The following is a 13,527-nucleotide window of genomic DNA, read 5'->3' on the forward strand; positions in this document are numbered from 1 at the left end:
TTGATGTGGGCTGGATGTTTACATGTGTGACTCTTATTGGCAGGCTTACCTCCAAAATTAGGGAAAGCAGAAGTTACTTTAAAGTGCTGTCAATAAACTGTGGGCAATTTGACTTCAATGGGACGTATCTGTTTGAGTAAAGGTGGAAGATGCAGGCCCTGTGTGCATTGTGTGAAGTTCACTTCTGCGCACAGGCCAGCACAAAGCTGATGCACCATTTAAGTCCCTTTTATGCCCTCAAAATAGGGTTTAAGTAGGATAGGCCTTGTGCAGGCTTTCTGCACAAGGCCTGAATTTCATCCTTTTTAGGTGGGTCCATTTTAACCATCCTGTGTTAATCTGTGTATTCTTTATTTACTCTAATAATATTTAAAACCAAAGATGTTGAGCTGTAGGGGCAAAATTTTCATATGTGGGTGTGGTACTGAATGAAGAACTGGATTCTGTCACATTGACTAGTGACTTATTATGCAGGTTGTCTCACTGATTTCAAACGGACTTCTCACAGCGTCAGATACTTGTCACCGTGAATAAGATTGGGACACCCTTGCCCTTTGTGACCTAATTTTCAAAGCACACGCACCTCCCACTGGATTCAAATATGGATTTAGGTGCCGAATTCTAGACACCCAATTTTGACCTAGAACACTTAAAAGTCAGAGGCTGGATCCTCAGCTGGTGAAAAATCAGCATATTTCTATCCAACTGATTTACTACGCTGATTTACAGCAGCTGATAATCTGGCTCTAGATTTCTTAAAATGGAGGAGATTTTCCAGGGACCCTAAGGAATGACGACCCAGTTCCTCAGAAGTTGGGGATCTGCGCCAGTTGCCCAAATCTCATTGAAATTCAGTGGGAGTCAGACAACCTTTTCCCTTAGACTTCTTCAAAGACCTCAGGCTAATAGTCCCCGGTCTATGTGACCTTTAAAGTCCAGTTGTGTGATCTTTCCAAGTCATCATCAAATAAGAAATAGCTTCATCTTCACTAAGTTTGGTGGGGGAGAGGAAAAAAAACACTGAATTTGAGTGCAAAAAATAAATATAAAATTTATTAAAACACCCACAATATTTTAAAGATATCAGGAATAATACATTTCACAAACCGGCTGGTTGTGTGTAACTTAAAATACAAATTAAAAAAAAGGATCCATACTTGCAATTTTTAGGCATCCTAAAAAATAAATTTACTGAAACACTGGAGAAAAAAAAGTGTAAGGAAAAAATACAAATGAAAAAGAGGGGGGAAATTATACAAAATAAAATTATCAGCATAAATTTACTGTACTAATAATATCTACAGTTTAATACACATTAATCCTATTGCCTTGAGACATTGTAAAATCTACCATTCGTCAATCAACCCCAGATAAAACTTCATTTCAAGTAGCCACAGTCACAAGTCAACAAAGAAATCTTCAAGTGTGATTCACAAGGATGCCACCACTGGAGGCCTTGTCACCAAATATGAATTCAAAGAGACAAGAAATCAAATACATCGAGAAGTTACGGCTTTAAAATTAACTAAACTGAATGAGTCTGTCACAATCCAACCTGTTTCCTCATTTCTCTTAAATTAAAAATGCATTTTTTGTTAAAAAAAAAAAAAGACAGCATCACACCTACACTTAATCGGTTTTTGTTTTTTTTACATACAAAAAAAAGTATTAAAAATAAAGACTTGGAGGTCGAAAACCAGCTAACAGTAAAATGTTTTCAAAGTGTGACCAGCGGTGAGTAATCCCTGAAAAATGGATGCTAAAATGAGGAAAAGATGGGAATAAAAATAATTATAAAAAGGATCCCTGATATTGGAACAGAAGAAGAATTAGGCCAGTATGCTCTGCTATTCTTAGGCAAAAAGAGCGACATAAAATCTAGGCCTTGAACCTGCATATCCCTTATAAAGGCAAAGCTCCCATTGGGCCTGGTTCTCATTTACATTAAAGCCCATTTTACCACTTTGGCTGAGTAAAGGGACAGTAATGTAAATGAGCACTAGGCCCCGTTGAGTTTAATGGGATACTTGTCTTCGTTAAGAATGCAGAGGTGGTCCCCATTACTACCGGATATATGATTTAGCATTGGCACCTGGAAAGTAATCCATGTATGAGCTGACGAGTACAGTTACAAAATATAATCCAGGGAGACCATTGTTATTCAAAGGACTAATCAGAATAGACTTTGTGATCAGTTTTGGGTGCTCAGCACTGTCCACAATCAGACCCTCAGAGCCAGATCCTCAGGTGTAAGCGCCATGAGTGATGGTGATTAACACCAGCTGAGAATCTTGCACTAAGTGTCACTGTCCAGTCTCACCAGATTATGTCTCGTGACTGTACTCTTCAACTCGCACCCAGATCAACACGCCCAGCGCCTTCAATCCTTGCTCAAGCAAAAATCCCATGGAAGCTCACAGAAGTTTTGCAGGATAAATGGATTGGAAGCATCAAGCCCTAATATTTCCAGGAGTATTTTCTCCCCTGACTATGTAGAAAGAAGTAAATATAGTTGTTTGTTATAATTTTGTTTAAAAGACTAGTAAGGTATGCAAGTCAAACTCTGCTCTGAACAACACTGGTGTAAATCCAGAATAAACACCACAGATTTCAACCGGTGCACAATACCTCAGATTTACCCCAGTGCGACTGAGGACCGGACTTTTGATACCATTCGTGGGTAGCTCTTTATTTTACAAGCAATGTCATTGAGCCAGATCGTCAGCTAACGTAAATCAGTGTAGCTCCACTGAAGCCAGTGAAACGATGCCAATTTATACCAGACGAGACATCCATGAGATTATACATGGAATTAGGTTCTATTCAAAATGAACAAGGCTATTGAGTAAGATGAATGAGAAATCACCTAAGAATAGAGCTAAACAGGCCAAAAAAGTTCTAAAATGTCAAGTACAGTGTAAAATTGACCAAATGTATACCCTAGTTTTTAATATTTTTACCTATCTTTATTCCATTATCTATAGTTGAATCATAAATTGCCACGACAGTCTATTTTTGAGGTATTTTTCTTATGTATCGTGACAACAGCAAGCTTACACAACAAAACTCAGGTATCTGTACAGTTTATAACATCAAATCACGTGAACCCAAAAGAAAAAGAGTAGCACAAGTGGGGGGAAAAAAAGGAAACGTAAAAGTATTTGTATAAGTTTGAGGAATCTCTATGTTTCTAGCCACAAATAGTGAGATACAAAGAAAAGTCAGACTAAGCTGTGGAACTGAAGCAGGTATTCCTAAGAGAAGCAGCTATACGGTCTATCCTGCAAAAAACAAAAAACTCCCACTGGGCTATATTCAGCTGTCATTTACATCAGTGTCACTTGACTTTCAGTCATGTGACAGCCGTGTCAGGGCCTGGTCCAAAGACCACTGAAGTCAACGAAAAGCTTCCCATTTACTTCACTGGACTTTGGATCAGGCCCTAACTGAATGCAAAAGGAAGAGTTTGTTCTCAGTTACACTGGTGAAAACATGGAACATCTGCATTGATTTAAATGGAATTTCTTCAGATTTACACCAGCATCACTGCAAACGGAATCTGGCCCAGTAGGAGATTTTTGTGAGTAAGGAGAGCAGAATCAGGGCCCCACAGGACTCAATCCTTACTTTTTGCTTTGAAACAAAGTGAGCTGAAGAAGTAGAATATTACATTAACTTTTAGAATAACTGCTCTGGGTCCATAGAAAGACGGTTCCTTTCTTTTCCTCCTTTCACACAGATGGAATTTGCCACCTACTCATGGGGGGGAAAAAATTCCATTCTGTGCTCGGACAACTCTAAAACTTCAATTCTGCACCAATTTTATTTTTGCATAAAAACTATAAATTCAGGGCACCAGTTCTACCCTCGTTGCATTGTGCATCTTCAGTAAGACTGCACAAGTGTAACTAAGGGCGCAGTTGAGACCATGAAGTGCATTTGTTTTCCCTGCAAGAAGAAAGCCAAGGAAGAAAACCACTTTCATTTTTTACCCACTGTCATAAGATTTACAGTTATTTGCTTGGGTTCTGATTCTGCCACATTTTCCAATTTACAGAACTTTTCCAGGAGCTGGCAGGAATTAACCCTCAATTAGCTGAACAAATACCAACTATAGGGACCAGATTCTCAGCGGATCTAAACCATCACAGCTTCATGTAAGTCATATGGAGCTACATTCATTTACACTAGCTGAGGATCTGGCCCTACGAGGCAAATTTAGATCTCACACCAGTCTAAATCCAGAGTAATCCCAGTAAAATTATGCTGGATTTACAGCAGCATGAATTAGCTCAGAATCTGGCTCTCTATTTAGATCCAGAGCAGAGATGCTAAAAGCTATCACTGAAGAAAAAGAAACTTGATTCTCCGCTAACTTTATTTTTCTTGGTTCTCTGGTTTTACATACACAGAAGTAGCACCTCAGCAAGATGGAATCAGGCAAAACACGATACAATTTGTTAAAACACCGTAGCACCGTTTTATTAGATTTCATTTAATAAAAATATGCCTTATATAGCCCACAAAGCATATTCCAATATTAAAAGGAAAAGTTGAGGCACCTCGGGAATTCTTTTTTCTCTCTCTTTACTATGCCTTATTACAGGACACAGCTACGGTTTTGGTACATGAGGAATGGTCCTAACTGGTTTCCCAATGAGACTTTAGGCCCATAGGATTTGCCTTTGACCTCATCGGGAGCAGGAAGAAGCTTCCTCCCCCAACCTGTCTGCTAATCACTCTGAGCGAAATCTGTCCTTGTGCAGAGGGCCCGCAAAAGGCCTATGTGCCATGTCAGATCTATGGGATTTGAGTGGTGTGTACTCGTGCTGGTCCTCTGTACAAGGGTGAATTTCACTCTGCATAAGTAATACTTAGCAGTACATCAAATGCAATCCTGGATTCCTTGCAAAATCTGAACTCAGTGATAGGTGAGGGAGGCTGGGAATGCAGGATCAGGGCCAATATTTGGTTCCTGTCCATTCCCTTCATTTCCCTTTTGCTGTGAGCAAAGAAAGCAAGAAATAAGTGCCAAAAGTGAGAGACTTCAATCCACTCCACTGTGTCTGGGTAACAAGGCAAAGCATTACAGATGAAGAGACTGATGTCCCAAAAGAAAAACATTAAAACAACCTCTTTGGGCTCAAACCCTCTTCCCATGGAAGTTGATGGAAGCTTTGCTGATGACTTTAATGGGAGCAGGAGCAGGCCCTTTTGTCAAGATTTCCCCAGGGTTATAGACTTATTTGTTGTCCTAGCACCATTTGTTGGTTATACCTGCTGCAAATCATTACACCAAAAGTAAATAAAAATCCCTTCGCCCTATTCTGATCTTGTCATTTCGCCTGTGTTATGACATTAAAGACAAATCAATGTGGTGGGACGCTGGGCTGGATTCTGTTCTGAGTGGGTAAAATTCACCCTTGCACAGAACGCTTCTGCACCGCTTAGATTCCACTTAAAGCCAACATGAGCTGAAGTGGTGCGTCGGCCTTTGCCTGTTTCTCTGCACATGGCTGGCTGTCACCCAGTTACAACAGTGGAATCAGCGGGCCTGGATCCTCACCTCACTTCCCAGTGGACACCAGAAGTAATTCCACTGAAGCCGCCTGGCCTGGTGTAAATCAGCACAGCTCTATTGTCATCAATGGAGCTAGGCTGCTTTACAACAGCTGAGGATCTGTGGAATTGCTCAGGTGCAATTAGAGCAAAAATCAAGCCTATGTCTTCAAGTGGCTTCAAATTTACTCTGGTGTAATGAGAGCAGAATCCAGTGTACCCTTCAGTTATGAGAGAGAACAGACTCCTAGGGCCAGATCTTCAGCAGTATATACTGGCATGGCTCCACTGTCTTAATCTTTTGTGGCCATCCTAAGAATACATCTGGATATAGGGTCAATTTCTGCCTCATGCTATGGGATTCTTTTAATGCTTTGAATCACAATGGCTTTTTCATGGTTAAAAACAACTGTGATTGCCATGACATTAGATACAAATGATAGTGCCAATAGAAAATAAAGAAAAATATTTTAAACAGACTTTCAGCAGCAAGGGGTTAATAGCTGTGCATAGTTTTATATTTGTAATAGAAGTCTGAAGCATGCTAATTTTTAATGACTGAGATTTGAGGTAGGTTATATATGTAGTGTAAAACAATGTGAGACTGCAACAGTATTCATTAGCAATTAAAACACCACTTTAGCTGTGCTGGCTGGAATTGGGAGGTTTGCTTTGCTTTGCCTTGGAACAGCCTTATTTTTTTAAACCAAAACGATCTATTTTAAAGCTGTTTGGGAAAATGATAGGCCAGATTCTGACCGCATTTACTCTGGTGTAATTCCACTCCAGATTTATACCAACATAGATAATATCAGAATATGAAGTCATGACCCTGACTATGTGCCCCGTTATGCAGGTGTAAAACTGGCATGATGGAGCGAGTGGAGAGACTTAAAGGGCCAAAACTAAGGGTCAAGACTCTGATCTCAGTTATGGCAGTGTAATCCTACCAACTGCAGTGAAATGACTCTGGGTTTACAATGGGGTCACTGAGATCAGAATCTGGCCCTCAAGGATTATTTGCGTGAGTGAGGCAAGCAGGGTTTGGCCGTTCTGTCATTTTCTCCCCCTCCGTCCAATAATATCACCGCTATTACCAATAGGATATGACCGGACATACATTGAACATGAGTATATTCACAAATGTTATAATATATCACAATCAGATCAGTCTAAAAATTCCTAAACAGAAACCTACAAAGAAGTGTGACTCTGACAGGTGAGATGGACTGTCACATTCTTAAAATGCATTCCCCTTCCCCCCCCAACCCAAATATTACAATTTCTCACTCTCCAAAGTCATCTAAAAGAAGCTTTCAAGGCACCCATGCAACAACCTAAAATATGGAAGTCGAATGAGACCCGGGTGAAAAGTACAGATGCTGGAAAAAAATCAAAACCACCACAACAAAAAGAAGCCATTTTTTTTAGAAGTTCAGGTCCAACTTTTCCTCAAAGCTAGAAAATTAGCATGCTCACTAAGGGCCTGATCCTGCAACCATCGGAGTCAATGGCAACACTCCCATTGCCTTCAATAGTGCACGACAGGACCATAAAGACTGAGGGCCAGAGACACAGCTGGCATAGTTCCACTGAAGACAGTGGCCGATCTACACCAGCTGAGGATCTACCCCCTTGAGTGCTTTAGTTTGTTATACTGTGAAGTTCAGAGGGTTTCCTATAAATCTGACTTGAAATAATTCTACAGCCTTGATATGATTTTGGGTATTTATAACAAAGCAATAATAGCTCGTTGATTTTCCTTGTCAAATATATGCAACTATACAGAATACAGAAAAAAAAATTATGAAGGACGGACAAAGCATGTTAAATATTTTGCCACTATTTACAGTTCTCCCACAATAATCTGTTTAAAACATACTGCTTTCAAGTTGTTGGGGTTTTTTTTGTTTTTTGTTTTGTTTTTAAATCTAGGTGAAAGTGCTTTTAAAAAAATCTTTCCCTATTTACAGTTTAAAATCAGACCACACGAACGTTCAGGATGTTTTACAGCGATCCTGTGATTTTCTGTGCCAGTGCACGAGGAACAAGGTTTACAGTAAACAAAACGTTATGTACGGTTAAGTTCTCAGCTCTCTCTCTCTGACTCTCCAAAAGGCACCTGAAAGTGCAGAATTATGACTGAGTATTGTTATCCAGTTTTAAATGTCTACCAGGCCTGATCTTTCAGAATCTTATGCAGGGGAGCAGCTCCCCCGCCCCCGAGAAGTAATGGGACCACTCAGCCAAAGAACCAGGCGGCTTCTACGTTTAGAATTTCCCACAGAATGTCCTGTAGGAACAGCAGGCAATGGACTTACTCTGACTCCCGCTGAAGTCAATGGGAATTTTGCCAGTGATTTCAATGGGAGCAGGATAGCACCTGTTATCCATTAAGTACTTTATCATTTATCTCAGGGCTCAGTTTCCATGAAGGAAGAAATTCACCCCTGTAGAGAACATGCTCAAGGGCCCAGGCATCACTTAAATACCATTTAAACCCTCAGGGCCAGATCCTCAGCTGGGGTAAATGATTGTAACTCTAGTGAAATCAATGGTCTTTTTACACCAGGCGAGACCTAAGCAGTGAGGACTCAGATAGGGCTTAAGTTGTGCACAGAAATTGTGCAAGACGTCTGCACACGGGTGAATTTCTCCCTACATTTTTTGGGGGGATCGCTCCATATAATTTCTGCTAACATCACAGAAATCCAGCCCTACCATGGAGAGCGACTCTCTAGCTTCAGAGAATTTCCTCCCACCCGTCGCTCCTATTTAGCAAATTATTTGAATCAATCGTTCCCAACAGTTTTGTAGAGGGGGAAAAGAAGTCATGATTCAGATTGTTAATAAGCACCACTTAGTTTTGCTGTAATCATCATCGTCGTTATAAAAAAATGGCACCGGGAAAATAATTAGCTTGCAGAAAATGGTCGTCAATTTCATTTTTGTGTTTGAAAACGTCGACTTGTCATAGGGGAGTTTTTACAGTACGGAAGCATGCACCGTTGGAAAATGCAGAAGGCGGCTTGCAAGTCATTTTCGGTATTCACTCCTCCCAGAGCTGATCAAACAGAGAACGTCCCCTTGAGACTGAAAGCACCAAACTTGGCTACAGTGAGTACATAGAGCAACACTTACTAGTCACAGTTTTTGTTGGGTTCTTGAAGATACAGTAACCCCCCCTCATCCCCCCACCAGATTTTTTTTTTTTTTTTACTGCTATAAGGTGGCAGTATATGATCGGTACAAAAATAGCACGGAAAGTAGTCTGGATGTCCCAGGCTTATGTCTCTTGTATAAGAAACCTACTGTCCTCTCTGCTGTCACCTTGTAGCTGAGTACATAACAATGTGAGTTTGGTGAGAATATCAAAATAGCTGATAAACTATTCAGCATGAAGACAAATCATCCTGGATAATTTGGTCTTGCTTTCAACCTGGTTTATAATGTATTCATCTAAAGTGTCTGGTGTTAGCTCACATTCTGAACTCACAGCATTTTAAAGCCATCAGACCTGACTGTCCTCCCACTTAGGAATTTACCCCTTTGCAGAGGGGCCAGGATGAGGCATAGCACCACTTAAGTCAGACTTAGGGACTTCTGCTGCCTGTTTACACAGGCTCTGGTTTTCCACTGGTATAACTCCATCAATTTCAATGGATTTATTCCTGAGGCAAGTAGGAGGCAAATCAAACCCTTTACCGATAAACAGGAGCTGTTAGGAGAAAACACCTCTGTTAAACAAAGCATCTTCAAAACCCCGGCATCTGCCTAGAAGTGGGAATCCATTACTCTATCTGCAACTGGTTTCCACATAATTCTCTGTATATTTCCCAGCCCCAGAGGGTTACTGTATCTATAAGAAACAATCAGTCAAGCTGCAAAATATGCACTTTAGTTCATTTGAAAAACCGGATGTTCAAACCATTTTCGATTGACTTTAAAGCACACGTTTCCAGATGGTTTCCAAGCTGAAATTCCCTACCAGCGTTAACATGAGTGAGCTGTACAGATTTTTTTTTTTCAAGCTGGTTTGGTGTGTTTTTTTTTTAAGATCTGCTTCATTGTTGTAATAATAAAAAAAATCCAATAAATACATATTTTAAATGGAATTAAAAACCTCTCCTTTGTGAAAGGACACTATAAATTTTTCTTTTCCATTCTTGTGATGTACAAGGATAGATTAAAAAAATGCAGAGATATAAATATTAGATTACTGAAAAATGTTAACAGCAATAAGTGTTTGTTTGTTTTTAACTCCTCTCAAAGTGCAGATTTTAGAAGGTTTGCACTTGAGTAGATTTTTCCCCCCTACATGCATTAGGAGAAAGCACCACAAAGCAACACTGTGGTCCAGTGTTGCAGACGTTGAGGTAAGATGGCCATATTAGCTGTATTAATCTCATATCCAGCGACTGTATGGTCCAGTTACCTTGGTATAGGCATATGAGGACACAGTGATAGCAGAGTTTGTTGGAATAGCCACTGCTTGCCGTGTTGGGACAGAATCTTTCTTTTCTTTGTGTTGGGGTTCGGGGGCCATGGCGCCTCCCCACTTGCGCTTTTTGCTGAATGGCTTGGTGTCCTGCTGGAGCCCGAGCCTGGCTGCCTCTTCCTGCCTCGCTCTCGCCCTCTCAGCCAGCTGCTTCATCTTGGCTTCCCAAAGGGCGAGGCCATGATTGGGCTGGTTCAAGTTCTTGTGTTGGTAAAACACCAGTGAGATGCGGGTGGGGTGGCACCGGTTGGGTTTCTTGAGCGGGGTTGTGGCGTGCAGCTCCCGCCTGGCACATTCGATCAGGATGGAGCCGTGGGCTGGGGCCACCGCCACCCCGCCTATGTTTTCATCCAGGAAATTGTGTTCGCTGTCTGACCACTCCTCTTCCTCCTCCTCATCTTCCTCCTCCTCCTCCTCCTTGAGGGTCTTATCGGGCAGTTCTTCCATGCTGTCATCCAAGCTGAAGGGGTCCCATAGTTTCTCCTGATGATGGATACTGGGCAAGAACGCGTTACCATCTGCTTTCAAGGTGCCGAATGGCTTCTCGCTACACACACTTGACCCCATGGTGGCCGATGAGCCAAAGGAATCCCATGGCTTCTCATGCAGCCCCGAGCTAGGTGTTGGAGTCCTCCTCTCGTCCACCTTGACCGAGTTCCACAGCTCGTCTTGAAACCCAGGGTTCCCCTTGAGGGTGGAACTGAAGTTCAGCTGGCTGAAGTTCCAGGGTTTTTCCTGCAGGTTCGAATTTGCAGAACTAGGCAAGATCGAAGGGCTTTCGCTGAGTTTGCAAGGGCTCCATGATTTCCCAAGCAGGCTAGAACTATGCTGCGTTGCCTGCCCGTCTCCAGGAAATACGTTCCATTGTTTCTCCTGGAGGTGAGACTGGGGTAACCGGGTAGCGTTTGAGTGTCCATTGAAGGAATTCAGTTTATCTTGCATGCTCGTGTTGGGTAAGTTGGTATTGTCACTGGGCGTAAACATATTCCAAGAACGCTCTGCATTACTAGTCCTGTCAGAAGGAGACACATTCCTGTTGACTTTGTAGGGGCTCCACTGGTGTTCCTGCTCGCCGTTCTGAGATGACACGGGCACAGCGGACAGGTTGAGACTCGAGCTTTGTACATTCATGGCAGCCCTTTGAATGGACTCGATGTGTGACAAGGCGTCTACGGGCTCTTGTTTGATTGCTCGATTGCTGAAACAGTTTGTGTTTTGTGCAAACGGTGGGGTTTCCATTGGGACCGAGTTAGTCCTATGGGACATGGCCATAGACTTCTGGCTGGCATGCCTGTTGGCTCTCTCATAGGTCCGCTGGTGGTGGTTTTTGTTTCGTACAGAGTGTGAGAGTTGCTCTGAGAACTCTGAATTCCTGTAAGTGTGGTTAAGGTTATCTTGCAACGCTTGGAGGTCGGGTTTCTTCTCATAGCTGCTACTTACCCAATCCCCGCTCCTCGGCTCAGTGGCACCATAATTCAGAAACTGTGAGGGGAACATGTGGTTGCTGGAGAATCCGTAATATCCAAAGGAGGGAAAAGTGAACTTTGAATGAAACCCATTCATGGAAGGCAGATTAGGCTGTGCATAGTAGGAATGGTAAGAGTAAACACTGTTCATGCTGTATGGGTCTGAGGGGCGGCAGCTCCCCAGCACGGAGTAGCTTTCCACCACTGCATTGCCGTTGTATTTGAAAGTGTTGTAATGGTTCTGAGGTTCAACTTTGATGGAAGGTTTGACTGAGTGCTGGGGGAGTCCATTTTTCAACGCCATACCTGTGGGCAAAACACACAGCACAATGGTAACTGGCCATACAGCCTAGGGGAGTCTCCTTAGTAAGCCAAAGGTTAAGTCATGGGCCAGAGCTTCGGCTGGTGTAAATCGGTATAGCCCCACTGGAGTTCATGGAAATCTACTGATCTACACCAGCTGAGGATCTTCTCCCCAGAACTAATCACTGCCAAAGCTTCACCGAGGGTCACACGCCACTTATTATGTGATTGGAGATGTCAAAAGAATGCTGGTTTCTAAACTAGTGGTATGTACAACAAGACTTACATAGAAGAGCTATGCCGTCCAAATGTTGCTTAGAGGGCAGGCCTTGGCTGTGTCTGATTGTTGGTCACGTGCCTATAACATTCTGTACGCTGCATGCCTTGCAGCAAAGCGCAGCTGTCCTGGTACACCACCAGCATCGCATGAAAAAGCCAGAAAGGGGCCTGGATATGCCTGAGCTACCGGCAGGTTTGTGGTCTGAATCTCACTGTGAGCTATTGCACTAGTGCAACAGAAAAAGGGGTCCGTGCTCTAAAGCAAACCAATGAGCTAAGACAACAGGGTACCACAAAGCCTCTGGTGCCATGAAGCGTACTGGTGAGCTGCTGCATTAGTGCAACGCAAAACATGCTACACAAAGGATCTGTGCTATCGAGGGAACTGGTGAGCTAATAAAAGAGGCACCACAAAGGATCCTTCCTATAAAGCATCCTGATGAATTCATATCCGAAGGCAACAAAACTGTGCAAGACACCTGAGAAACAGCAAACCCAGAGCCCTGCCCCCATTACCTGTATTTTGCTGGAGTGTCGGGATTTCTAGTGCTTCCTGCTTTATTTTCTCAGGGGTGATTAGCTTCTCTTTCTGCATTTTCTTCTTCTCAGCGGCTGCCTTTTTGGCTTCTAACTGCCTTTGCCTGCAAGACTTGGCAGGCTCAGGCAGCTTCCTGACCTCCCTCGGGAAGGAGGTGAGCACCTGAATGGCCCCGCTGCCCATCTTTGCGTTCTGATTCTCCTCACTGCCAAACTCATCCGTGGTGGACATTTTATACAGCGGAAGGACGTGCAGCTGCTCATCCTCAGGAATCTTCCCAATGCTCCGATTGTCCTCCTTCGTTAAGGTACACACCTGGGGTGGACAGGGGAGAGGCACCAATTAGCCAATGGCCAGGAAGCTGAAAACCCCATTCAAACCATTAACATCATACGCCCTGAAAGCATCTCTATTCAGGAAGGGCACTTAAAATACATGTGAAGCTGACGACTGTGGGACAGAAGTACACGGTTAAAATTAAGCACGGGCTTAAGTGCTTTCCTGAATTGGGGCTACAGTGGTGATAATTCAGACCCATGATGAACGGCACCTCTCATTGCAAAGTATCCAAGACACTTTACAATCCATATGTAAAAAAGAATCACTCTGCCCACCACTGAAATGCGGCCACCTCTAGGACGAAGCAAGGCCGCTGTTTAACGGCGCACAGCACCACTGCAACAATAGACAGGCTGCGAAGAATACTACATACCCACTGAAACGGCAGGGAGGATTTACATGGATAATATGGCAGATCTAGTATCCTCACCTGCTTTCACGTAGCCTCAGTGACTTATTTGTGCAAACAATTTGCTCCTGTCCAGGGAAATTATGGCCACTGCTTTCCCCACCTAGAGCCTTTCTATACTGAAATAAAAACACCT

The 13,527-nt window shown here is 42.8% G+C and overlaps 1 protein-coding gene across 7 annotated transcripts in view; it reads right to left on the bottom strand.

Moving 5' to 3' along the window:
* Positions 1–1,025: 1,025 nt before the first annotated feature.
* The window catches only part of TET3 (tet methylcytosine dioxygenase 3), a 176,208-nt gene continuing 163,706 nt past the window's right edge, over positions 1,026–13,527 (bottom strand). For all 7 annotated transcript variants that reach the window (XM_048829214.2, XM_075123489.1, XM_075123490.1 and 4 more), the window contains 2 exons: positions 12,622–12,958; positions 1,026–11,829 (listed from right to left, as the gene is read on the bottom strand). In XM_048829214.2, the coding sequence (XP_048685171.2) occupies positions 9,965–11,829; positions 12,622–12,958 (2,202 nt within the window). In that variant the 3' untranslated portion in view covers positions 1,026–9,964. The remainder of the gene's footprint in view (positions 11,830–12,621; positions 12,959–13,527) is intronic.

Source organism: Caretta caretta, chromosome 26 (genome assembly GCF_965140235.1).
Source record: "Caretta caretta isolate rCarCar2 chromosome 26, rCarCar1.hap1, whole genome shotgun sequence".
Lineage (NCBI taxonomy): Eukaryota > Metazoa > Chordata > Testudines > Cheloniidae > Caretta > Caretta caretta.